At 53.3% G+C, this 25,672-nt stretch overlaps 8 protein-coding genes across 8 annotated transcripts; 5 read left to right on the forward strand and 3 right to left on the reverse strand.

Annotated features, from left to right (window-relative positions):
* Positions 1–222: 222 nt before the first annotated feature.
* Positions 223–681, forward strand: CCM_08907 (uncharacterized protein; the record flags this gene model as incomplete). The annotated part of the gene is made up of 1 exon (XM_006674043.1): positions 223–681. One exon carries the CDS (start codon positions 223–225, stop codon positions 679–681), a length of 459 nt encoding a protein of 152 aa, XP_006674106.1.
* A 240-nt stretch (positions 682–921) lies between these two features.
* CCM_08908 (uncharacterized protein) lies at positions 922–1,478 on the reverse strand (the record flags this gene model as incomplete). The annotated part of the gene is made up of 2 exons (XM_006674044.1): positions 922–1,305; positions 1,371–1,478. 2 exons carry the CDS (start codon positions 1,476–1,478, stop codon positions 922–924), a joined length of 492 nt encoding a protein of 163 aa, XP_006674107.1.
* A 648-nt stretch (positions 1,479–2,126) lies between these two features.
* CCM_08909 (Protein phosphatase 2C) lies at positions 2,127–3,467 on the forward strand (the record flags this gene model as incomplete). The annotated part of the gene is made up of 1 exon (XM_006674045.1): positions 2,127–3,467. One exon carries the CDS (start codon positions 2,127–2,129, stop codon positions 3,465–3,467), a length of 1,341 nt encoding a protein of 446 aa, XP_006674108.1.
* Positions 3,468–4,588: 1,121 nt separating this feature from the next.
* Positions 4,589–6,187, reverse strand: CCM_08910 (Protein kinase-like domain; the record flags this gene model as incomplete). Its single annotated transcript, XM_006674046.1, has 1 exon — positions 4,589–6,187. The coding sequence occupies one exon, from the start codon at positions 6,185–6,187 to the stop codon at positions 4,589–4,591; it is 1,599 nt and encodes a 532-aa protein (XP_006674109.1).
* A 3,113-nt stretch (positions 6,188–9,300) lies between these two features.
* On the forward strand, positions 9,301–13,243 carry CCM_08911 (GARP complex component (Vps54), putative; the record flags this gene model as incomplete). The annotated part of the gene is made up of 7 exons (XM_006674047.1): positions 9,301–9,439; positions 9,490–9,570; positions 9,692–12,482; positions 12,531–12,630; positions 12,706–12,773; positions 12,869–13,164; positions 13,212–13,243. The coding sequence occupies 7 exons, from the start codon at positions 9,301–9,303 to the stop codon at positions 13,241–13,243; spliced, it is 3,507 nt and encodes a 1,168-aa protein (XP_006674110.1).
* Positions 13,244–14,217: 974 nt separating this feature from the next.
* CCM_08912 (ctl transporter, putative) lies at positions 14,218–16,590 on the forward strand (the record flags this gene model as incomplete). The annotated part of the gene is made up of 2 exons (XM_006674048.1): positions 14,218–14,230; positions 14,294–16,590. The coding sequence occupies 2 exons, from the start codon at positions 14,218–14,220 to the stop codon at positions 16,588–16,590; spliced, it is 2,310 nt and encodes a 769-aa protein (XP_006674111.1).
* Positions 16,591–17,305: 715 nt separating this feature from the next.
* On the reverse strand, positions 17,306–19,728 carry CCM_08913 (Cyclin-like F-box; the record flags this gene model as incomplete). Its single annotated transcript, XM_006674049.1, has 5 exons — positions 17,306–17,391; positions 17,472–17,491; positions 17,519–17,533; positions 17,559–17,617; positions 17,656–19,728. 5 exons carry the CDS (start codon positions 19,726–19,728, stop codon positions 17,306–17,308), a joined length of 2,253 nt encoding a protein of 750 aa, XP_006674112.1.
* Positions 19,729–21,757: 2,029 nt separating this feature from the next.
* Positions 21,758–24,556, forward strand: CCM_08914 (WW/Rsp5/WWP; the record flags this gene model as incomplete). Its single annotated transcript, XM_006674050.1, has 7 exons — positions 21,758–21,856; positions 21,921–22,730; positions 22,797–22,938; positions 23,391–23,574; positions 23,659–24,148; positions 24,198–24,420; positions 24,495–24,556. The coding sequence occupies 7 exons, from the start codon at positions 21,758–21,760 to the stop codon at positions 24,554–24,556; spliced, it is 2,010 nt and encodes a 669-aa protein (XP_006674113.1).
* Between the last annotated feature and the right edge of the window lie 1,116 nt (positions 24,557–25,672).

The following is a 25,672-nucleotide window of genomic DNA, read 5'->3' on the forward strand; positions in this document are numbered from 1 at the left end:
AAAAGTGACTATGTCAGTGCTACCTTGCGTCAATATATACTTGGTGTCATGATAGGATGTACGACAGCACTTTTTCAACGCTGCCCCCTCCTAAGCAATTCTTTCCAACAAGTGCCCCGTCCCGACATCGGCAACCAACTTCCATCACACCTAGCTTCCTGGCCACCCGAACATTTCACATTTCACATACGGTGGCTAGGCGCCCGTATCGATCCGACCGCAATGTCAGACGACGAAGAATTAGCACGGGTGCAACGCTACAAGGCCACCCGTCCCCCGCTGAGGGGCTTTGCGGCCAAGATGGCCGACTACGCCGCCACCCGCGCCAGGCTCGGACGGTCCCCCTCGCCGCCACCGGAACCGCGGATTCCCGTGCTCATTAGCAGCACGCGAGGCATCGTCTCGCTCCCAGAGCAGATCCAGGCCTTGGCGGGGCTTTCAGAGCCGCCCGAGCTCATCACAGTCCAGCACGTGGACGTGGACGGCCGAGCCGCGATGAACGAGCCGCCAGTGACAGACACGACAGTGCTATTACAAGTGTGCGCTGTTACGCTGACGATGCTAAACATAATGAAACGGAAAGTCGAGGTGGATGAATTCTTCAGTAATCTTGTCTGGTTCAACGGCAAAAGGCGATATCTAGCTGTTGTGCTAGGGGCGAAACGGGTTTTGATTTCCTGACATGGCGCGAGCTCTCTAGCATAGTCGACAATTTTTTTTGCAAGTGGCTTCTCTAGCCCGTGTTGTTCGCACATTAAACACTTCGTTGTAGTGCTTGTGTCCGCGTTCTGGACTGTAGTATCCCAATCAATTATTATCAGCCATATTCTTTGCCCTGTGACGTGAATGATCGGTACTAATGTTGTGCGCACACTCCAAGTGCATCCGCCCGTGGACGCTGCCGAGTAGCGCAGACAGTGATCATGCGGACCATCGGTGCCTTTTGACACAAATTGAGAAGAAAAGAAGAGCCGAAATTCCAGCAGAAATCTGAAGTGCTGGCCGAGGCTCTGCATCATGTTGCAGCTTCGTAAGGCTAGGAATGTTCCCTGGAGTAGCAGTCCGGCGGTTGGGAAGTAACCCCGCAATGGCCGCGTTCCCTTGCTCTTCTGTGGAAATAAAGTGAAATCTTGGAGGATCTGCAGCTTTCACGATCCGGCTAGGCATCCCGTGCGGGGGCCACTCGATTCTATAGTTGCCACAATCATCCGGTGCCCGTCCGTCTGGGGCAAGTCTACCCGCACCAGGTAATTCCCACTCCTTGGAGAATTTTTCTCCAATGGGATGACACCCGGTGGGAGTGCACTACGTTAAATTTATATCAGCAATTGTAAATGAAGTGCTAGCACTGTTTAGTTCTTACCAAATACTATAGGCTTGCCGGGCGGCTTCCTTGGTATCGGGGGAGGATTACCTGGGTTAGGATTATCCGGGGGAGGTCCACTTGGTGGTGTTACTGGTCGAGGCTCAGTAGACATGGTTCCTGGCTGGCTGAAAAGACTTATGGAAAAGGGCGTATAGGTGTTTTATGTATTTTCAGAAAGTAAATATCTCAAAGTAGATAGACTAGAGAAGACCAGTCTTTGAAGTGTAGGAACACGGACAATGAGGACATCGCCGAGGTCAGCAAGCAGTATTTATAACAGAGTTGTGCCCAAGGCTGACGAGCCTCAATTGACTAACTGAGGGCCTCCGTCACAAGGACAATTCTATCTTTCAGCGCTGTGCAATGACATCAAGAGCCTCAATCTCCTAAATAGGGGCCTCAGTCACAAGGACAACTCCTCTGTTTTCAGCGTCATACAGCCACAGCCGCATCCAGAGCCTCAATATTGTAAATGGAGGATCTCATTGATGGTGATAATTCCGCCATTGTCAGCGTTACTCGACCATATCAAGTCTCGGGGTTACGCAACCACATCAAGACTCAGGGTTACACAACCACATCAAGTCTCAAGGTTACACAACCACCCAAGCATCACCCTCACGACAGGTTTCACCACCACCTTCACACCGCTCTTTTTAGCGAAAACGACAACAATATTTTCCCACATTTACTTACATTCAGGAAACATTTGCACCTAGAATTACTTCCCAACAACTAGATCATCTAGGTAAATATCACGATGAGTTCCGACCTGCAAGACTTCGGAGACGACGTGGCGCGAATGCTCTCACAAGATGCCTACTCTGTTTTCCTTGATGCTACTGGTGTTAAAAGGGCCGATGGTGCACGACTACCCTCCAATTTCCCATCCGAAGACCGGTTCAATCGTGTTCAGCCACTTCCCCTGTGGGAAAGTGAGACGTGGGTTGCCGCTACTGTTTTTGACGGACACTCTGGATGGCAGGCAGCCGACCATCTCGAGAAGGAGCTTTTGAAAGTGGTGAAAAGGAAGCTGAACAAACTACAGCTTGAGCCACGCGATGAAGAGATTCATAATGAACAGCAAGACAATAAAAAGACCCAGGAGGACTTACAAAAGGAGAAGAGGGACAAGGAGTCCCGAGACGACGAAAAGATTCAGGAGGCCATCAAACAGTCCTTCACAGAACTTGACGGCTCCATCATCAACGATTTTATAGCCTGCGCGCATAACGAGAAAATGGCTTTCAAGGACAAAGTAACATACGCCCAGATTGCGAATTCTGGGTCGTGTGCCCTGCTGATACTATACGACCCCGTTACAAAGACCTTGTACACGGCATGTACGGGTGACTCTAGAGCTGTTCTCGGTCAGCAGGAATCGGACGGCAATTGGCTGCCACAAGCACTCTCTGAGGACCAATCACTCGACAATGAAGCCGAGGTGGCGAGAATTAGAGCTGCACACAAAGAGGAGCCGGACGTTGTAAAGGACGGAGCTGTTCTGGGGCTGCGAGTTGCCCGCGCCTTCGGAAACTTTCGGTGGAAGGCATCGCATGATGCACAGCACAAACTCGGCCGTATTTTTACGACGAGCAAGGGGATGGAGGAAAAGGAGATTCCTTCGCCGCCGTACCTGATAGCCGAACCTGTTGTGACGGTCAGGAAACTAGGCGACAAGCCGTCCATCGTCATCCTGGCGACTGACGGGTTTTGGGATTCTGTCGACAACGGCGAGGGGGTGGACCTTGTGGTGATGTGGCTGGAGGCCCAGCTGGAGAGCAGTATGGAGGAGATGAAGATGAAGTTGAGGATGGCACCACCTACTTCGTGGTGGAGGAGCAAGACTTTGGGGCAAATCGAATACGCTCCTGGATTTGATTTTTCTAGCAGGTTCCACGAGATCATGGAATGTAGATTTGATATGAGGTATAACTACACCAGGACGATATTGAAGGACCTGGACAATGTCGCGGTGCATCTGCTGCGCAATGCCTGCGGCGGCAACCATCGAGAGTTCTTGGAGGGTTCACTCGCCTACCAGGCACCTTTTTCGAGAAATATCAGAGACGACATGACTGTTCAAGTTCTTTTGTTCTGAGACCGCAAACCAAAAGTGGCTAGACTAAAGAGTTCTTAAATCCATATGAAAATAAACTGAAAAATAAAAAGCTAAAAGCGATCAAGGTTATACCCCCTCTGCAGCTTTCCAGGCCTGTTCATCAGTGAAACCCAGATTCTTTGGCGGACATTTCAGCTCTTGTCTTGATATTTTCCACAATACAAGCAGTCCCAATTCTCACAATTGTGAATAGCAGCACTGTCTTCCTATCATGAAACTCAAAATGCAAAAAAAAGAGTGATAAGACTCGAAGGCTTCCTTCATCTCACAGCCTTACCTCGCCACAAGATCGGAAAGCTCAACAAAATATTTATTATGGGCTCACATACGCAAAAGAGTCACAAGAATAAACTAAAACACACGCATCATGCGACGAATGCCCCTCGCTCCCAAGGTTCAACGGACCGATGACGCTGGCGGCTCTTCGCCGAGTGCAACGCCAGTAGTCTCGGATAGTGAGAGCTTGTTCTTCATTCTTATCTTTACCAGCTACACTCTAAAACAAGCCCTGAATACGTACTAATAGTACCCGTTGCCGACGCCGCTGTACGCCCGGAGTCGCTACCGCCCGACGACGCGCGCATCGGGCCGCGGGACGCGGCGCTCTTCCCACAGAGCCTGCAAACATATCAAGCAGAAAACAGGACCGTCCTCTGACCCATCCTCAACGCCAGCAACACCATACAACATGAAGCGCACCGCGTATTCGGCCGTAGCTTCAACGAGATACTGCGTGACCTACAGCCGATGACGGCCGCCGCCGCGCAAAACGACCCCGTGCCGACGGAACTCTTCCCCTCCGACGATTGAGTACATACACTCCGGGGATCCTGGGCCCGCCGCGCCTAGGCTTCTTGCAGGGCTTAGGCCCGACTTTGGCGTCTTCACCGACACGTCCGCTACACAGGCGGTTGGCCATTGCCGTTACGAAGAAGTTGTCTTAATTCAATCTATAATTTTAGAATCTAATTTGGCTTAGCTGACTACCTTGCTGAAACAGAGCAATCATAGTGACGAAGCCGAATCTATGGATAATTTGCCGCACCAGCCCTTTGAGTGAGTCCCATTGTCTCCAACGGATGTTGTGCCCGGTCAAATAGTTACGGGCCATTACCACGAAGATTACCGACCATAACCTGCACATGGCCCATCAGTCTGACGACGGTGGCACAGAACTGGCGAAGCGGTCCCTGGTCATGGTTGAACAAGACCTCAGCTTTGCGTTCTAGAGCTTCTTGCTCACTCCAAGTCCGGAGGCCCTTGACTTGAGACTCTTTCATTTTCCTCTCCACAAACGCCTCCATATTTATCCTTTCCGTACGATTTAGCAGTCCTATCCTTCTTCTCCACAGCGGTTTCTGGCCATCAGGGTCATGCGGCCGCTTGCCAAAGAAACATTCATCTAAGTACCTCCAGAAAATGCTGTCAAACGCCCAGCTTTTCCGTGCAGCATAGTTTAGCCAGAATCGACCAGTTGTCCAGCTTTCCTGCATGTACATTGAAAGTAAATAGCCACTTGGTGTTTCGTCTGAGTTCTGCTCTGCCCTTTTCATGGCCTGAAGCCAGACATTCAGACACCGGCCATATTGTTGCGCCCAATCCTCCATGCCCGAGTGCCACATCTCTGGTACATCTAGTAACAGCCACCAAGGCGGGTCCAAGGCGAATTGCGTGGGAGCAACATATGTGAATTCCCAGTCGATGACTGTGCTGCCGTTGCCGCGTCCTTCGTGTAACAGTATATTGGCGGGCCGAAAATCATCACACCAAATAGAGAACGGTCCCGTATTTCTTGGAGCTTTGCAGCGGCCCCGCAGATTGCCCTTTGACTGGGCGGACCATGTATCATCTGTGAAGCCAAACGTCGATAGCTTGCCAGCGCGAGCAAGCTTTAAAAATAGGTGGCGGGCGATATACTTGTCCCGGCAGTCATCTTCATCTTTGACCAGGTCATTGTGCTGAAAGGTCAGCTGCAGCATGTGCATTTCCGCCAACGCAGTGTACCAGTCATCCGCTGTGTGATAAATTTTGTCTTCTGCCGGCAGCACACTGGGAGGTATGTTGGCGAGATATACCATGTTGTACATGTTTTGAGTGAGCGGCCTGCCGCCCACCACAAAAAGACCATCCGGAGTGTGATTCAACGATCCGACAGCTGAAAAGCTAGGCTGGAAGAAATGCCGTACATGGACCGCCACGTCATAGAGGTGAGCCTCAAGCTCATAGTCAAGCATTGCCATGTTCAGGGTGGGAGCTTCCTCATCATCTTCGTTGGGCTTCGCTAAAGCGCGCGATAGCAAACCGGTGTTTTCAACAAATTCAAGGATCATGTAGTAGCCAACGTCGGCATGCTGGCCACTAGATAACAGCTTCGGCATCGAAACCTTGGTGTGCTGTGACAGGAACTTCATCGTCGCAGTTTCCAGAGAGGTTTTTTCTCTGGCAAAAAGCGCCACGTGAGGTCTCGGCACACGGATCACTACCCGTGATTTTGATGCCACAAGCTCTAAGACAAACACGATATTCCATCCGCCAATGTTTACAGGACGCACCCATCTTGCCTCTCCAGCAAAAGCTGCCCCCACGACAGCTTCGAGAGTCTTTAGCGTGGAAAGACAGAGAAAGGGGGTTTCCAGTTGACCCCTCTCCTCATCATTTCGGTCCCAGGCGAGGTCATCGTAATCTGCTCGGTCATTCATGTCTGAAGCGAGGTTGCCGGAAAACGGAATAGAGGCCGCCCGAGGAAGCGAGTTGTATCTCAACAGCTGTCACTGCGTACGCACACAGTCTACCAATTGAGCTATAACCTGCACCGTATGTCTGGAGTTAGCGTCTCTAGATAGGTGTTCAGCGGACGCGAATAATATATGTCGGTTTCGGTGGTCAGAATGTGTAAAGGGGAAGGGGTACGCCGAAGCTTCATTATCGAGGGGTTTGCAATAAAAGTGGGTATTGTGGCTGAATTCCATGTTAGTTTCCCCTGTGGCGACGCTGTCAGGCTGCACCAGCATATGTTGAGGATCTTTAATAATATTCTAGAAAATCTACTTCTAGAGTCATAGGAAACATCTCTCTCTTTCTACATACTCCTCCCTTCCTAAATAATAAGACTAGTAGCTACCTCGGTAGCAAACTACCTAGCCTAATAGATAGATGCCTAGATAGGTACGCTGGGTCGTTAATTAGCTACCTACCTAGGTAGTTAAATAGCTTGGCAGGTAGGTGGTAGGTAGCAGTGAGAGACATGGGATTGATCTCGCTAACTAGTCTTATTATTAGTGCCGCCTCTACTCGTGCTGCCTCGTTGGCTGGTCTTCCTGCCTCGGTTGTTATTTTTAAAGTATTTTCCCCTAACATATGGTGATTCTAAAATGGCATCTACATACCTAAGATTTTGATTTTATCATATGGACTTAGCCTATGTCTGAAAACACCCCCCACCCTTGTAGGTAGGCCTCACGGCATAGGCACTCCGGAAGTATCCGTAGAGTGCTACGAGTTAACCATGCTGCCTCTAGGTACCTACGTAGGGAACCAAGGTATTATTGCGGGTAGGGAGTTAAATAGGTAGAACCTTGCCAGAAGATCATCGTGTTTACTTTCTCTTACGCCTTTCCCGACTACTATGCCCTGCGTTGAAAGATGCCACGCCCAATTCGTACCGCCTCTTCTCAATTTCCGCCTTTGCTTCTGCATCCTTTGCTTCTTTCGCCTTTCGACGTCGCTCGGTGCTAGCCACAGCGGCGGCGAAAGATAGGTCTCGACTCGTCAAATCTTGCTCCCGGCCGACCAGCCCATGCTCATCTGACCCGATAGACTGGTAGTAACATTAGCATGGAAAATTATTTTCCGCAGTTAGAGCCTACCTGATCGGCTTGTGGTAATGCCGGATCGACAGCGTGTAGCTTCGCTTCTTTCGCTTTTCGATGTCGCTCGTTGCTAGCCACAGCAGCGGCGAAAGATAGGTCTCGAGTCGTCAACTCTTGCTCCGGGCTAACTAGCCCATGGTTATCTGACCCGATAGATTGCTAGCATCATTAGAATGGGCGTCTTGTGGCCCGTCGTCAAAACATACCTGATAGGCTTGTGGTAATTTCGGTTCGACAGTCAGTAGCTTCGCTGCTTTCGCTTTTCGACGGCGCTCGACGCTTACTTCCGCTGCGGCAAAGGATATATCTTCACTCCTTAGCTCCTGGGAGAGGCGATCGGGGGGGTCATCTTTCGACATTTCAGCCTAACTAGTAATGATGTATGGGGTGGTTACACATAACCTGTTCCAACTCCACGGAGTTGACCTGACCGAGTTGAGGTTTTACCGCGCTTTTCCCGGATAAGGCTTGTACCAGTACATGCCACCACCACTAACCAGAATAACCAGAACAACCACAAAACAAGCAAACCACTAATCTAAACCTAACAACTAACCATAATCATATACCATTAACCCTAAGTAACCACTAACCTAAAGACCTAACCGCTAACCTAACCACTAACCTAACCACTAACCTAACCGCTAACCTAACCATGTCACGGTACAAGCCCTACTTGGGAAAATACCGGTAGAACCTCAACTCGGTGCAGCTTGCGAGCCTGGTCGAAGACGGCAAAGTCAGCATGGAGACGAAGCTATCCGAACTCGTACCCGAGTACCACCCTGAAAACAACAGTCTGAAGCTCAAGGAGCTTGCGACTGAAGCCAACCTCGCTGACCTCTTGGCACACCGTCTCGGCCTTACAGCAGGTAATAATTTTTGGTCTCAAAAGGGGCAGCAAGTCCTTGTCGACAAGTCTGAGACCGCCCCGATCGAGGGCAGGCATAACCTGTTCCAACTCCGCGGAGTTGACCTGACCGAGATCATGGCTTTTGTCAAGGACCCAACGGGGAAGACAGTGTCAGAGTCGGGTGGGACGCCGCCTGCCACGTCCTGTACTCCTGCCACGTCCTGTACTGTACCCGTAGTTCGCCTGGTAGATGACTTGGTCATGATGTAACACGCCAAGTGCTATCCCCGCGTTACCAGCTATGACGCGGATTTGGTTGATAACGTCGTCTGTCTGGCGGAGACGAGCAACAATGCTGGTAACGTGTTCTTGGGACGCCCTTGATTGTGTATTTCAGCTGTCAAGTGTTGAACACGCCGCACAGATGATAGCGGCAGTAACTGGTTTTTTGAGCTCACATGGCAGACGTCTTTCGAAATGACGAGGTGAAGCTGAATCTGTTGCCAACAGGGGCCTACAGCCTGCTTGTACCATGCCTGCCCACAGGCGTGTTAGTTACAGAGAATCGTTTCAAACAAAAACACAGAGATTCACCAGAGCAAGGCTATTCTTATAGTTAAAATCACTTAATAAATGAGCGTTAGTATTATATTATGTATTATTATCTTTATATGTTATCATTTATTTATACTAATTAAGCCTATTAGTCTATAGTACCTCTATAAATTTATAAGGGCTGGAAAAACCGTCCTGAGTGTGGGTCCAACTGTGGTGAACTCGTACTCGGATGAGGTAACCTCCTTATTAACCTAGCTTTATCTGTACCCTCCTATTGCAACGTACCTATCAGCAAGACCAATCGTCCTGACAAACGTAAAGCGCATCGATTAAAGCATCTAATTTTCTAACTCGTCGTTGCAACTGACTTGTCTATCTCACCCTATACCACTCAAAACCATAGATCGAAGCGGCGATCTTGCTAGACCTGCTTCTGTCCTCTTTTCAACATCCCACCTGGCCTCCCTATTCTATCCTGCGGCCTCATGCTCGGTAAAGGTTATACTTGGCTTGACAACCTGCATTTGCCAAAATGATTTGGAATTCCGTGGCAGGCAAATCCGATACCACATCGCCAGCTGCATCTCGAAATGCACACAGGACGGGGTTCCCCATTCAAAAGTATTGCGACCGAGACGTTTCACAGAATACAGAGGATAACCCCTTCTCAGGTATGGTACTACAAGGGCGTATTCTCCTAGAGAAGAAGGCTCGACGGTAGGCTCCATACGCTCAGTCGGACGAGCGTTGCATACGCCGTCAAGCAGCTCGGCAGGTTGGACGTGGGAACCCGGACAGAATGGTACATTGGACTCCTCTCTAGTTGTCCTGAAGTCTTTAGCTAATATTTTGAATAGCAATATCCACATTACTAGAACCGCCGATATTGCAGCCGCAACGGCTACCACTGGCTTCCGCTCCAGCATTGAACGCCCATAAGCCTCCAACGGCAGGTACGATCCCTCCGGTGGCACTGGCAAACATCGCGAACATTGAAGTTGCCGAATTCAACCCCTACCTAACTCGGGTTGGCACACTACTCGAAGAATTGCGAAGAAGAAGGGAGGAGGCGGCAGATATTCTCCACAGAAGGAGTGGTGAAACGGAGGAATTTGGCGCCAGCTCCCACAACGGCTACCTGCGGCCGGAACAGCAGTCATCAACGTCAAGGGAATACTCTACCTCGTCCGTCTTTACATTATCGCAGGTAGGAACATCTGCATCGGCCAGAAGACCCAGTTCAGGTGGCGGAAGCAGAGCTGCGCAACGGTCGTCGCGGTTGTCAACAATACCGCCCGTTTATTTCGAAGACAACTTCCACTTGGAGAATCCTCGAACTTTTGACGTGGTCAGTGAAAGGTCAGAGGTTGTCCGACCGCTGCGCTCGAAATTAGATACAACGGCTGCTGCGGACGGCAATGCAGGACCACCACGAAAAGCCCTCGCAACAAATGCGGTATTACAAGAAAAGATATCCTGGTATATGGATACAATCGAGCTGGGCCTCGCGGCTTTTATTTCAGAAGCTTCCATAACCTTTTTTACCGCGCTGAGTTCGCTACTGGAGCTCCATGCAGAAACCATTGACTCCGTGGAGAGAATGAAAGGTCTTAGGAAAGAGCTCCAGACTCTGGATGAGACGTTCGCAAGCGCTGGGCTAGACATCATCCGGAAGCGCCAACGGCGGCAGAATATCCAACAACTACACGACGCAGTGCTGCAGCTAGAACATATTATTGAGGGCACTGCTACCTGCGAATCCTTCGTTGGTAATGGAGAAGTCGAGAAGGCTTTGGAGAGCATTGAAGCTCTCGAGAGGCTCATTGCTGGCAAGCCAGATCCTTCAAATTCATCAATAAGGATACACGGCCGAGACCTCCAGCTAAGGGATCTCAGAGATTTAACAGCGCTACAAGGCTTCAGTGACAGTGTGACAACTCTACGATTCCGAACCGGCAGAGTTTACGAAACAAGATTTCTTGACCTTCTTCTAGGCGACCTTCGGTGCCATTCTGACGGTTTCTCTGCGCACGAGGTACTCACACGTTGGAGCACTGCTGCAGCAAGGTCTCGAGGTGGTCATGTACCGGACTCTTCGCTTTTTCCATCCAACATGAACTCGACCAGCGACCTTCGGTCCACGCTCCTAGCGATCTTGACAGGCTTGCACCGAGCAAAGCACCTCACTGCTGCTGCCGCTGCATATAGAGAGGCCTCACTAAAAGCAATCCGCAGTCTAGTTCGGCAGCCTTTGCCTAGTTCAAATGATGACGATGATGATTCAGCGATGTCTTCATCCACGACAGGAAGCAGACAGTTGTCCCGGCAACAGAAATCATCTATCCTTGCTCGTAACCTGCGAGGTCTTCAGCCACAAGATGCTGAAGAAATACTAGTCAAGATATATATCAGTGTCATCGAGATGCTCAGAAGATTAAAAACGCAAGTCAAGCTGCTGCTAGATGTTGCTACTTCGTTACGTGATGACTATGGTCCTTCTGGGCCAGGATCTCTGCAGATGGAGCCGCCCCTAGCTAGCCCTACGGCTACGAGATCTTTCATTACCGCAATCGAGCTGCAGGAAATCCACAAAGTGATAGACCAACCCAACCTCCTAGGTGAAGCCGTGGACCTCGCGCAGGATAACGTTGTGAAACTCCTCCTGGTTCGTTCAGAGCAGAATGCACACCTATCGGCAACACGGTTCCTCCGCTACTTTGCTTTAAACCTCGACTTCGCTCATGAGTGCGAGCTTATCTCTGGGCGAAGTGGTGCCATCCTCAAGACAGTCGTTAATGGGCAAATTAAAGACTTCATACAGCAGCATGCCAACGCAGCAAAGCAGTGGCTTACTCGGGTCATGGAATCTGACAAATGGGATGCAAAGGATTTCGCGGAGAAAGACACATCCGAGCTCAATAGGATTCTATCCTGCAGTGCGAGCGGACCTGCTGAAGGGCCAGATGGTTTGCAAATTTGGATTCCGCATTCAGTTGACGATCCTGGATCTATTGGCCATGATGAAACGCAACCCAGCGGTGATGGCAAAGCTAGGGTCAGGAATGCGTCCATTGACGAGGAAATATTTGTCCTTCCCTACTCCGCGATTGTTTGCATGTACGGTTTATCCGACTTCTTGCGACTCATGACTGGCATCCCATCAATGACCTCAGATATCGGGGCTTCACTAGTGTCATATCTCCGGCTGTTTAGCTCAAGCTGCGAACAGCTCATTCTCGGTGCAGGGGCTAGACAATCTGCAGGCTTGAGGAACATCACCTCAAAGCACCTGGTTCTCGCATCGCAGGCCCTCGCATTCGTCGCAACCATTATCAGCCGTGTCTGCGAGTTTGTCAGATACTCTGCAGGAGGTGGTGCTGCGGATCCGAGTGTTGAAGAGCTTGACCTTGTCAAACACCTCTACCGAGAGCAACAACACAAGATTTACAACAAACTAGTGGACATCATGAGTGGCCTGGTCAACTCACACGTAAAAACCATGAGGAATATCGACTGGGACAATAGTCAGGCGAATGTACATTCCTACATGGGTACACTGACAAAAGACACAACGTCGCTGTCCCGCATCTTGACGAAGAATTTACCAGAAGCAACTGTCCATATGGTCATGAGACTAGTCTTTATAAATTATAAAGACCGCTTGGGCCAAGTCTTTGAAGAGCTACATCCCAAATCCGAATTGGGTCGGGCCAGGTATGTTCACGGAATCCCAAGCAACAGACATGTGCTAATCTGGTGCAGCATGCTACATGACATTGAGTATTTTGAGTCCAAGCTCGGCAGTATCGATGGCTACGGCGATACTGGAGAGTATCTCACTTCGATTATAAACTCCAAACAAGTCTAGAGCGCAAAAGATTGACTTGACATGGCGAAGCGTTGGCGCAGAACTCGTTAAAAGCTAATAATTTCCAAGAGAAGCTTTGGGGCAGTGAAGGAGCAGACGGTGAACTATGGCATCCTGAAGCGCGTGGCAGCTGATACGTGGCAGCCTGGTTGTTGGCTGAAGACAAGACCTGTTCCGCGAAAAGGATACGCGATCCGCTCACGATACGATCCTGCGCGACACCCTGGAGCAGCGCCCGTCGCTGGACCACCAGATTTCCCCTCGACAGGCAGCGCCTGGACGGGGCGAGCTTCTCGCGCAGCGCGATGCAGCTGCTGTGCATTGCCCGTGCCCTCGTCCGTCGATGCGTGCACGGTGGCAGAAAGGTGTTGGTGTACGAGGCGACGGGCAGCGTAGATCGATGGTGTGATGAGACTGTGCAGCATGTTGAGGAGCTATTTCCGGGGGTGAAGGATGCTGGTCGTCGCGCATCGGGCAGCATCGCGGACGCGGAGAAGAATGTGACGATGAAGAATGTCGAGATTTCTAGTTATTGTTTGACGGCATTCACTTACCATGCGGGTGACAAAAAAAAGGCCGCACACATAATAAGTATAAGCAAAAGTAAGATAAGTAAAATAAGAGGGATAGTAATAATGAGGAAAATTAGAACGAGAAAGAATAAATAGGAAGAAAATAGTAAGAATAAGGAAGAGGTTAGTTGTTCCTAACCGGCGGGTTATTTTGGCCGATGTTTGTGACCTTGGATGACGCCTGTATATTCATTTTTGATGCATTTTGCAAGATATCCGATCGAGTATATTTTTTTGTTACGGCAATCTGGAAGACAAGCAGATGGCTTGAATTAGAGAGTTGACGCAGATATCGTGCCTCATGGCTGTGGTCATGACTAAGGCGTGACCACCTGCTCGATAAGGTAGAGCGTGAAGGCCAATGAGGAGCGGAGCTTGCTAGTGACGCAGTGACGACACAGCGATGTTGGAAAAGAAAATACAGAATACACACTAGTTATTCGAGCTTGTCACATGCAGTGGAATAATGTTCAAATAATCCGAGTATTAATAGGTATTGTTCGCCTAGCCCAAGTAGTATTAGCACGCAGGCATTTATTTGCCTTATCGCCGCCCATCTACCCGCGGCCAGTCAGCTGCTAGCAGAGTCACCTCGAAACCCCACGCTCCCCAAGTCCAACGTCCCATGACCGCCTCCATGCCATCGACCATATTTTCTTCATCCCGACTCGATCCGTTTCCGTTCATCTGCATTTTCCAAAACACAGCCCTGCATCGTCTTCCTCTGCGTTGCCCCCCAACATTCGCGTCCCACGAAACAACCGCGCCCAGCATCGCCTGTGCGACCGATACAAACGTCCCCCAGGCACCTATCCTCTAGTGCGTAATCGGAACCGCCATTCACGTAATCCCAGCCAACGACGGCCCCGGATCCGGCCTCCCCCCCAACAACCTCTCTTCTTGCTCTGCTCGATCAGTTTCCCGCCAACGTTTCCGCCGTCGATAAACACAAACCACCCCATGCTCCAGGCGAGGTGGCGGTCTGGTGCCTTGACGACTCCCGCCCATCATGTTTTCCGAATGTGCGTTCCCCCCCCCAGCTTGCCCTACCTCGATGACAACTCTAACCGTAACCTATGATGCAGACGCCTCCCGATTCCTCGCCCAGTCACAATCTCGCCTCTCCAACTTTGCCGGCCAGGCCGCCGACCCCGATGACGCCGCCGTCCATCACCGGCACCACCCTTCGGACTGGCCCTCATCCCGCCCCGGACGAAACCGAGCCGCCCCAGGCACGCGATCCTTTCTCTCCCGCGGCTACGGCGGCAGCAACCCATACCAACAAAATGGCGGCACCGGCTCCCGCTTCGGCAACCTCGCCTTTGCGTCCCGCATCTCGGCCGCCCAAGACGCCCCCCTCTTCCACAACACGCTGGATGAGTTCCGCGAGGAAGACGACGAGGCGGAGCGCGACCGCGAGGCCGCCGACCTGTTTGCGCTGCAGCGCTCCCGCCGCGTGGCCGCTGCCAGCAAGCTCGCGGAGAGCACCGAGTCCGACTACCACAGCAGGGCGTCGCTCGAGGAGAGCGCCGACCCGGACGACGATGAAGGCCCGTACCGCGGCCGCGGCGGCATCAAGAGCAGCTGGAACGGCGGCACGCGGAGCGGCTTCCAGCGTAATATAGCACGCGACACCCTGCACGAAGAGGCTGAAGAGGTGCCGTCGTCAACCGCCGCGGGGCACGATCGCAGTGGCAAGGCCGCCATGGTGGACGTAGGGCTCGAGTCGCAGGAAGAAGACGACGACGAGCCGCCCGAGTCGCTCCTCGGCGACACCCATACCGATTCGAGTCCCCCACCGTTTCAGCGCTTCAAGCAGCAATCCGCCGAACGGACGCCCTTTTTATTACGACGGTCATCGACAGACCAGTCCGACGTGAGCAGTCTACAACGACAAGATCCCGCCCAAGAGGAGCCGACGGAAGCCGCCCCCATCTACATCGAAGGCGAAATCTTTCGACATGATCCGTTTTTCGCTTGGATCTTCCTCATCAGCTTTGCCGCCATGCTGTCCACCTTTGTGCTGGTCTGGCTGCACACGGCGCCTCGCAGCAGCCCCGTCGGCGACACCATCTACACCACCCTTCAGCGGTCCTTTCACATGCTCGCCGTCGACACCCTCGTCGCCATCGTCGTCTCCTTCATCTGGCTGGCCGCACTGCGTTCCTTTGTCCGGCCGCTTGTCAGCGTCATCCTCGTCGCCGTGCCCGTCGTCCTCTTTTCCTTTTCCCTCTACGCCTTCATCTCCTCCTTTCAGGGCCGCACACACGGCGCCAGCCTGCAAGACACGGTGATGCGCTGGGCGGCGGTCATCCCCGGCGCCGCCTGTATGCTTTGGCTCTGGATGGTGGTGAAAAGCCGCCGTGCGATCCAGCAGGCTATCGAGATTCTGCAGTTTTCCTCACGCATCCTCGCGCAGAACCCGGCGCTGCTCGTCATGGGCTTTGGCTGCCTCGCGCTCATCGTCGTCTGGACGTGGGCGTGGCTCGTCATGTTTACACGCGTCTTCATGGGCGGCTACTTTTCCAAGTCGCTCGTGCGCTTCGTCATTCAGCTCTCGAGCTGGTGGCTCGGCGCCGCCTTTGTCTTCATGTACATGTGGACCATGGCCGTCGTCAACGCCGTGCACCGCGCCACGACGGCCGCCACCGTCTCCCAGTGGTACTTTCACCGCAACGCTGGTCCCGCCGCTCCGTCGCGCGATATTGTGCTCGCCGCCCTCGGTCATGCCGCCACCACCCTCTTTGGAAGCATCTGCCAGTCGACGCTCCTCTCGCTGCTCGTGCGCGCGCCGCTGCTCTTCCTGCCGCGGCGTCTCGGTGGCATCGTCACCAACATTGCCTCGTTTTGGATCCCCACTCCCGTCGTCGCCCTCACCAACCCCCTAACCGTGACCTACGCCGCCATCCACTCGCAGAGCCTCGCCACAGCGGCGCGCGGCCTCGACCAGATGGAGTTTGTCACGCCAGCCATGCCCACCACCACACTCACGCCTCGCGCCCTGCGCGTGCGTGGCCAGCAGCATGGTCTCCTGCCCTACCGCCTCGCCAAGCTACTACTCGTCGCTACGCGGCTGCTCATGGCCACGGCGCTCGGCTTTGCCGGCTGGGTGATTACTGCCAAGCAGCTGCGGCTCACGCTGCCCGACGGCATGGGCGTGCGCGGCTCCGCGTACGCTTACGTCGTCGGCCTCATGGCCAGCTTCATCGGCTATTCCGTCATGGGCGCCATGGAGGGCGTGCTCAGCGGCATTGTCGACGCCGTCCTCATCTGCTACGGCAGCGAGCGCCGCATGGAAATGGGCCACGGCCGCTTCTGCCTCGAGGCGGCGTACCTATTTGGCGAGAGGCGCGCCGGCGGCTTGGGGGATGATCGGGTGTAAGAGCCCCGTGTCTACAGTCATGTAATGTATAGCTGAAAGAGGAGGGTTGGGACGTGTGCCCGTGTGGGAAAACGAGATTGCAAGTAGGGAGTAGATTAGATTCAGGAATACCCTAGCGTCATCTTCATTCAATTACGGTTATTAGAGCGAGCGTGCACCAACATCGGATTCATTTTCTGGTGTATTGCACCGCAGTAGTGGGCCAGAAGGCAAAGAGAGTGCGACTGAAAGGCGCATTATTGATGCTACGATGGTGGTCCGTGAGAAGACCAGTAACTTGGTTCCTATGCCTGGGATGTCAGTGATGGAATGGAGTTAGCTCGAGGTTCGAGGCTTGTCCGGGCTGTTGGTTGGTCACCGTGCATTGTATATGCCCAAGTGCTGTGAGGCAAGCCTGTTGAGGTGGTGGCTACCGGTACACTACAAGCACTGCAGCAGTGCTTGTACATGATTCGTGTATCGCAATCAAAGGCATTTAAAATAGTTGCCCTTTTCTGTGTTTTCCTGTGCTTGGAATGTCAGTGATGGAGTTGGTTCGAGAGTTTGAGGCTTGCTGGGGCTGCTTGTTGGTTTCCGCAAGTGCCAGTACCCTAGAAGCACTGCACCCGCAGGACAGTACATGGTTAGTATATCGCTTTCAAAGATGTTTGAAAGAATTACACTTTTCTGTATTTTTATTTTCTTCTGGTCCTTCTAGACAGTCGCTACTGGTCCATCAGGAACTCGCGGTCACGGGCATTTGGAATCTGCTGGTGGCAACGAGGCTTTTCGACGGCGCCTCACGGTCGGAGTCAGCACGCGCTCAAGGATTTGACAGTCATATTCTATTTTTCGATTCAAGATTATTCTTCATTGCTAGTCAGCAAAAAATAAATACGCACGGCTCCCTGCCCTCGACCACCTGCCGAAATTCGTGACATGCACTTACCTCGGCGCGCCGACGCTGCAGGCCTCATGCATCATCTCACCATCGCTCCCCGTTTCCTTGTCCGTCTGTGACCGGATACTTGACCGACTTGCTCACCGTCTGGCTTAATCGTCAGCGAATTCTATCCACAGTCAAACCGCATCCGTTGTTTCGCTCAAATCATCATCCGATGATCCGTTCAGACCTCTCAAATCTTGACCGGCCCAAAGCCGGGCCAGCCACTCGGGGCGGATACAGGATGCTAGTATCTCAAACGAAGGATAACGAGTCCCCCTTATCACGCCTTTCACTTCATCGGTGCGAGGAGACAAAGGGTCGCCATCTTCCGATCCCCTGAAAGGATTTGGGCCGTCGCCGTGTAAGAAGGCGTCGACCTCGGTTTTGAAACAATGCTGGTAGTACGGGGCGAAGCCCAAGCACCGAGCAATGCGCAGGTTGGGGCGTGCGTTTGCCGGCCAAGTTTTCCACAAGGATTTGGCCTTCATTACTTCAAGCATGCCTCTGAGTAGCTCCTGGGGGTCAAGGTTCTCCGACGCGGAGTGGGCGTAGGCCGGAAGCGTGTCCACAAGGTCGACGCGCTTCAACGATTTCGGCATCCCGGACAAGAAGTCAATAAGATCGAGCGTTGTGGCCGTGAAAGACCATAGCCTCAAGTACTTTAGATGAGTAAAGCGAGGGAAAATGAGCTGTAACGGGAGGCACAAGCTTGAAGCTTCTGCTGTGCATGGCATCTGCCGCAGGCTCAATGACTCGATATGCGGCACTGCTGCTATGACTTCCCAAGCCATGAGCTCGCGCGGTACCTCCCCCATCTGTGTAGCTTCTTCATACCTTGTCAAAAGCTGCTGCAGCCTTTCATACTCGGTTTGGGTTATCTCAAGCATGAGACCTAACTCCCGGAATTGGGGTCTAGATATCAGCTTGATAAACTTTTCGTAGAATGGGGATCTGCGGGCAATCCATTTGGGCTCCACTCCCATTTCCACCTGAGATATCCCCACCACAAGTTTCGTCAGTTTGTGGTTTTCGGGTAATGCGTCCAGCGCTTCTATGACCTTGCAAAGCCCATTCCACTGCGACTTGGGGGGGTATGCGAATGGCAGGGGCGCGACCTCGCCCGGCGATGCATCGACTCGTGCGGCCGTGGGCCAATGCTGGTTCTTCTTGTGCGCCTTCCCGCACATGTTGGATGCTGGCAAAGGGTAGTTGAAGTCGGGTGGGAATTTCCGCATGATGGGTGTCTGGTACTCTGGCATGAAGAGCTGACCATGGGCGTTTGACGTGATGATAATTGCTTTGAGATTTGTGAAATGAGCCAAGCCATGACGTAGCGCGACATAATCTTGGTCAAACTCTTCACCATGCTCGTAATAGATCGAAGTCTGCTCTTTGAGCAGACCTTGATAGAACGCCCAATCCCTTTGCTCTATATCAGCCGCGCTTTCCTGGCCTTCTTCGTTTCCCTTGTTTTTCTCCGTGTCCTGTTTTTTATCCTGAAACAAAAGACGCTGTGCCTCACACACGGCAGTGGCTTCTTTGACCAGAGCCACCCAAGCCCTTTGCTTTTCAGCCGCGCTTTTCTGGCCTTCTTCCTTTTCTTCGTTTCCCTTGTTTTTCTCCGTGTCCTGTTTTTTATCCTGAATCAAAAGACGCTGTGCCTCACACACGGCAGTGGCTTCTTTGCCTGAATCTCGAGTGGGGGGGATTTCGTCTGCGCGGCGGCGTCTTGCCCTGATATTGACCTCTCTTCCTCGTTGAAAGCGGTCTCGCGTCTGGTCAGAGTATTCAGTGAGAAATGCCTCGTCCAATACAATCTCCTCAACTTGTAACCTGTAGTGCTTATGATTGGCGATTTGGAGGAAGACCTCGATGTTGCGTGGATTTCGAGAAAGAAACACGCGCCGGAATATCCGAAAGCTCGTCATCTCGTTCGCCGTTTTGCTTGATTGTCGGAGATTCTTGATGTCTTTTAAGGGAAGTTCTGCAAAGATGGGATCCCGTAATTCTCGAGGAAGTTGCAGAAGTAGATCGGACCCATTCGTCTCCGGTGAGGCGGAGGAGTCCTGGGTTTTCAACTTCTTGCTTTTTGGTGCGCATTTGAGATTCAATAATTCTGGAGGATGTTTTGACAAAGGGTTCTGAGATGCATCGGTCCCATTTGTCTCCGGTGAGGCGGACAAGTCCCGTTTCAATTTCTTGCTTGTTGGCATTTTTGTTGCACTCTTTCGTGCAATGGAGCAGGCGGGGGTTTGATTGGAAGACTGTATGGCAAAAGCTGTTGGTCAGGAACCATGATCCTTTATACTTTTTGACGGTCTATTTTCACAGTCGCCCTGTGTTTCCTCACAAAGGCCAACAGGCATGGTAGGCAGCTACCTAGGCAGCCTTCAACTGGTGCACGACCGGTCCTTTCCGATAGTATAGGCATAGCCTCACTGCTTTCAGGTGCTGCAAGTAGTCAAAGTACTGTTCTGTATTGTTGCAAATGACCAGTCAAAAGGAAGGGAAATCTCCGCTCCAGGTGACAGCTCCGCGTCGAGTTGCACGACGAGAAAGCTGCCTCAAACGGACCAGGAGCCGAGATTTTTAGGCAGTCAATCGCCCCTTGCTACATGTTGTTGGTGTTGAGTGCGTCTTATGGCCATGGTCGTACAACAACGCGGCGACAAAAGACAACGGCTCCACGGGCGAGGACCGGATGCCTAAACTGCCAATAGAAATCGACAGGAACGCAGAGAAAAGGCTACCGTTTCCTCCCCGACCACAAGATGCGACCCAATGACGGCGGCCCCAAAGGTGTGACGCGAGGACGTTAGGCCCCCAGCGCATCAAGGTCAACAAAGAGCGCCTTGGGTGGTCCGTCTAGGTTGCCACCTGACATCCGTACAGGGTTTTCTTGGCCTGTATTCCCTCCAGGCCGTCAAAAAGAAAGGGCTAGCACTACAAGTGTACTTGATCAACAAGACTGACACTTGTGGAGCTGATGATCCCAACGTAAGCATTGCCATAAGCCGTGACGGAGAGTCTTGGTCGCCGCAGAAGCACAGAGCGCCTGGGCCGTGCGCAACCTCTTGCATGATTGTTCCGAGTAAAGAGGCTCAGTGGTGTGAGCTTCAAGGCAATGACTTCGATAAAAGGGCACATGCGTTGGTGAAGAGGGGGGGGGGGGATATATCCGCAACCGCGACCATGGTCAAGTTAAGAGTACATGCAGTATTGCTCAGTGCAAGGGCCCTTTCGCAGTTGTACCCAGGCATGAATAGTCACAGTGTCGGGTTATCAAGTGCCGTGCCGATGACAAGGGTAATGCTGGTACGCACAAAGGCTCTGGTTTCCGTATATGAGGAGGGGGTATGGTTGCAAGTTTTGAGGTTATCTCTGGCTGCTTACTGTCAAGGAGGTCAAGGATTGTATAAAAGTGGGTCTATATTGGTTTTGGCCAACCAAAGGTGTACACACGTTGGGTGCAGCCAGAGCCTGGAACAAGTCACAAATGGGCAGGGAATTAGTACAATCTCAATATTCAAATTGATAAAAAAGAACGTAGAGAAATATCTGGTTTAGAGAAAAATACTTTCATCGGCATCTGTTCATCACGAGAGTTTGACACATCCTGATTTTGCCTTGGCGCTCGACTTACAGCATAGCATGGTGGTGCAATCACAAGCGCTACGGCTTTGTTACACAGTGAGCTTCAAATTGCCACTGCACATCGATTTACCTTGGTACCTACCTAGGTAGTTAGTTACCTACATACGCGAGTGAGGCCTGTTTTTAGACAGGGTACTAGACAGGTCGCTTTTTTGACAGATAATTTTCCCCTGTCACAACGCTGTCAGGTTGCCACTACGTATTAAAAAACATTTATATTTTATATAAGCCGTGTCAGAGACGTCAACAGCGTTGTGACAGGGGAAAATTATATGTTAAGCGGAAAACGTGTCCAGTGCCCTGTCAGAAAACAGGCCTCACGCGCGTAGGTAGGTACCTAGGTGCTGTGCCTAGTACATGACCGATTCAGTACTCGGATGAACTTATCCGCAGCCCTTCATTAATCAAGAAGTAGCATAGCCACTCTTTTAGTCTGCTCATAGTTTGGTGGAATTTGATAAATTGCCCGGCGGCTGCTAATCTCCCTGGCCAGGGTTCGCTGCAACCCTCAGGAGACGTAGCCACGCGGCGCCGACCTCGACGCTTCATCATCCCTTATTCAATCGGATTTGGAGAAAAAAGAAATTTATGGCCGGCCTACCTTTGCTCACCTACCTACCGCCCGGATGGACGGAAGCGACGTACCAGAATGCAACCACCGCAGAGTACAATGCTCTGCCGGAAGAGGTAACGGCGCCATATACCCGGGCCGCCTAGAACAGCCCACTGACAAAGTCACCCCCGGACATAGCAACTAGAAAGTCTCATGGAGCGCAAGGTGCAGGAAGCGCGGCAGGAAGCCGCCCTGATCCTGTACGAGGCCAGGACTTGGCGAGCCGCGCACGGCATCGCGGCTCTCGCCGTCGACGGGGCCGCCGGGCCGTCTGCCGCCCCTGGTCCAGCGGACACGGACCTGACGCAGCGTCTCGTGCGCCGCGTCGAGGCGGCGCAGTGGGCCGAGATGGGCTTCCTCGTCTTCCGCACCTTCTACGCCGACGAGCCGCTCTGGGCGTCGTTCCAGCAGCTTTTCAGCACCTTTGTCGACGGCGGCATCCTCGCCGCGGCGCCCGGAACCGACCTCGCGCGCATCAGCAGCCGCGTCAAGCTGCCGCTGGTGTCCGACTATGCGCTCGTCGATCTAGGCCCGGGAGGCATCGCGCAGATTTACCGGGACAGCGTGAGCAACCTGGACAGCGACGACAGCGATGACGAGGAGGGGGCGGAAGAGGAAGACGAGGGCGGTCATTTGGCGAGTCTGGACCCCGGCCTGCGCATGCCCATGTGTCTGATGGTGGACGAAGAGTGTCTGCGGTCGATGGTGCATGAGGACGAGGGGACGGTGCCGTTTGTCAAGGCCGTCGACGCCCGGCTGGCGACGAATCGGGATCTGCGGTATCCAGGCTGGTTCAAGGTGGCGGTTGGGGCGCTGATGCCGCGCTTCTACGCGGCGGCGCATTTTTACGAGCCCGTCGACATGGCTGCTGCGGTGGATCAGAGGACGGGTCTGTGGACGGGCATGGGAAATGTGCAGTCGACAAAAAAAGACGAGCATGGGACGGCGGCATTGTAAAGTAGGAATCGACACTTATGGAATCGTCTGGAAATGGAGGTTGTGTAGTGTGTACAGCCCCCAAATGCAACGTGGTTCAAATCAAACGGCGTGACAGTGCAGATAGGCACCTGCCCTGCTCGTCTGCTCGTACAGCCTCACTTTGTCACACCTGATCGGAAGCGCGGCATCCGGGACACAAGCCACATAGCGAGGCTGTGCAAGCAAACCGGACCCGAGAGCTGCTGAAAGAACATTACGCCCCCCGTCTGAACTGAACCCTGGCCAGCGTAATGATTTCCTAGCTAGGTGCAAAGCAAGCTGTGCTTACATATGACCAGTACTTTGTACGGATAGGTACGGATACAGCCTACAACAGGTTCCCTCCCGGCGGGGGCGATTTGACACCGAGAGGCCCGCCTACGTATGCGTGTTTTATGACGTCCTATCTGCAAAGGCCAGCCCATTTATAATTTAATCCCGACGCGAATCGCACGAGAATTTATTTTCTCTCTCAAACTGCCATCTCACTCTCTCTCTCGTTCCTTTTTCTCCATCCATCACCATTGACCCTGTCAAGTTTGCTCGCTACCTCCTGTCTATCCATCGCTAACCTACCCCCACATCGTCAACTCCTCCCCACCAACCAAGAGGGGGAGTGATTACGTGCAGGGTTGGCTTTCTTGGCATCGACCTTGCCTGCATTGCATCTCCTCGACCTCGAGCTCCCCTCCCCCGCGTCCTCCAACACACTCACCATGGCCGATTTCACTCCTCCTTCCGGTCCTCCGCCGCCCAAGGCACCCGACGTGCCTCCTGGCTGGTTAGCTCGCTGGAACGCCGAATACAAGGAATGGTAAGACCTGCCCCCCCCCGGGCCCCCCGCAACTCCCGCACGCCGATCCATCTCGACCATCACAGAACTAACCACACCCTTCAGGTTCTACGTCAACCTCGCCACAAAACAATCGCAGTGGGAGCGCCCAACCGCTGGCGGCGAGGACGGCCCTCCTCCGTATGACGCTGGCCCGCAGGACGCCAAGCACAACAACAGCGACACCAAGCGGGATGACAATAACAGCAGCAGCAACCCGCCCGCGCCCTACGGCGGCTCCTCCGGTGAGGACGACGCGGCCCTGGCCCGCCGGCTGCAAGCCGAAGAAGACGCCCGCAACGGCCGTCCTGGCGGCAGCGGCGCGTTTCCGTCAGAGCTGCCCGCGCGCGAGGGCGCTTCCGGCGAGCGCGGCCTTCTGGGCAAGCTTCTGGGCCGCAAGAACAACAACAACAGCAGCAGCAGCAGCACTCCTGTCGGTGGATACGGCGGCAGCTACAACAACAATGGCGGCGGCCAATACGGCGGCGGTTACCCCCAACAAGGCCGGCTACCCCCAGCAGGGTGGCTACCCTCAGCAGGGCGGCTACCCGCAGCAGTATGGCGGATACAACCAGGGACCCCAGTACGGCGGCTACCCCCAACAGGGTGGTTACCCCCAGCAGGGCGGCTATCCTCAGCAGCAGTACGGCGGTGGCTACGGAGGGGGCTACCAGCAGCAGCAGCAGCAGCCGCAGAGACGGACCGGCGGCGGCATGATGGGTGGCATGGGCGGTATGGCCATGGGCGCGGGCGCCGGTCTGCTCGGTGGTGTCCTGATCAGCCAGGCTATTTCGCACCATGACGAGGACGAGTACAGAGACGGCTACGGTATGTGACTTTTTTCTTTCTTTTTTTGCCCATTCGTGACAAAAGCGCGGGATGGTGAACTAACACGTTTGCAGAGGACGGTCGTGATGATGGCGGCGGCGGCGACTTTGACGACGGCGGCGGCGGTGACTTTTAACCTTACAAGGGGGTTTATAATGGGCTAATGTTTCTCAATTTTTGCGAGGCTGAGGGTTGGGGTCGTCTTTGCCTTTTTGATAGTCCATGTACCGCCGAACATGAGCCTTGTATTATCATGTTGCTCTTTCAGATGCTCGAACGATTTCTATGCCAATTACCCCTCGACGAATACTTTGACCGCGTGACTCAAATGTAGAAAAGGAATTTGCATAGTGTATGCGAAAAGAACCGCAATGTAATTATATTATGCCGTCTATTCCCGTCACACCCACATACAGAAGCTCCCTTCTACCCAACCTCTCTAATCTGCACCCATGTCTACCTCATTCCTCCGGCCTCTATTCCTTTTATTCATCGTCTCACGCCCTTATTCTTGGTCTTGCTTTCCCCACCGCTCGCCGTCGCCGGCGCGCCACCACCGCCCTCCTTCTTGTTCGAGCCGGCGAGGTACGCGGCCATGTCAAAGTTGCCGAGCGAGTTGGCCTGCTGCTGGCCGCCGCCGCCGCCGAGGATCGAGTTCATGGGGTTTTCCTTTTGCGAGGCTTCCCACTCGGCGCGTGTTTCAGGGTCCACTGGCGTTTTCGGTCAGTTTTCATGTTTTTCGTTGCGCAAAAACCGGCGCAAGGGTTGTACTGGGGTGGTGATCAAAGGGACGTACTGTTCTCGACGAGCTTGGGCAGGCCGATGAAGATGACCATGGATACGAGACCCATCAGGATCATGGGGTTCATGAGGATGCTCATGACCGAGACTAACCAAACCCCGCCGCCGTTAGCACACAAGTTTCCCCTCAAACTGCGAAGGGAACAAAAAAAAAACTTACACGCAGGCCGCTCCATGAAATACGCCTTGCGTCCCAGCGCGCGGACCTCGAAGCCCGGGCTCCCGTCGCTCGCCGGGCGCAGCGCCAGCGCCTCGCCCTTGTTCCCCCAGTCGTTGCCGCGAAACGTCTCCCAGGCCTGCGCCGTGGCGGCCGCCCCGACGTCCACCCGCAGCGGCGCGAAGCCGTCGCTCGGGCAGTGCACGTCGGCCAGGTAGGAGCCCGCGCTGACGTTGTGGAAGACGAACGTGTGCGCGTCCGAGAGCGCCGCCGACAGCCGCCGGCCGGGCGCCG

The sequence above is a fragment of the Cordyceps militaris genome, assembly GCF_000225605.1.
Source record: "Cordyceps militaris CM01 unplaced genomic scaffold CCM_S00007, whole genome shotgun sequence".
NCBI classification, from domain to species: domain Eukaryota; kingdom Fungi; phylum Ascomycota; class Sordariomycetes; order Hypocreales; family Cordycipitaceae; genus Cordyceps; species Cordyceps militaris.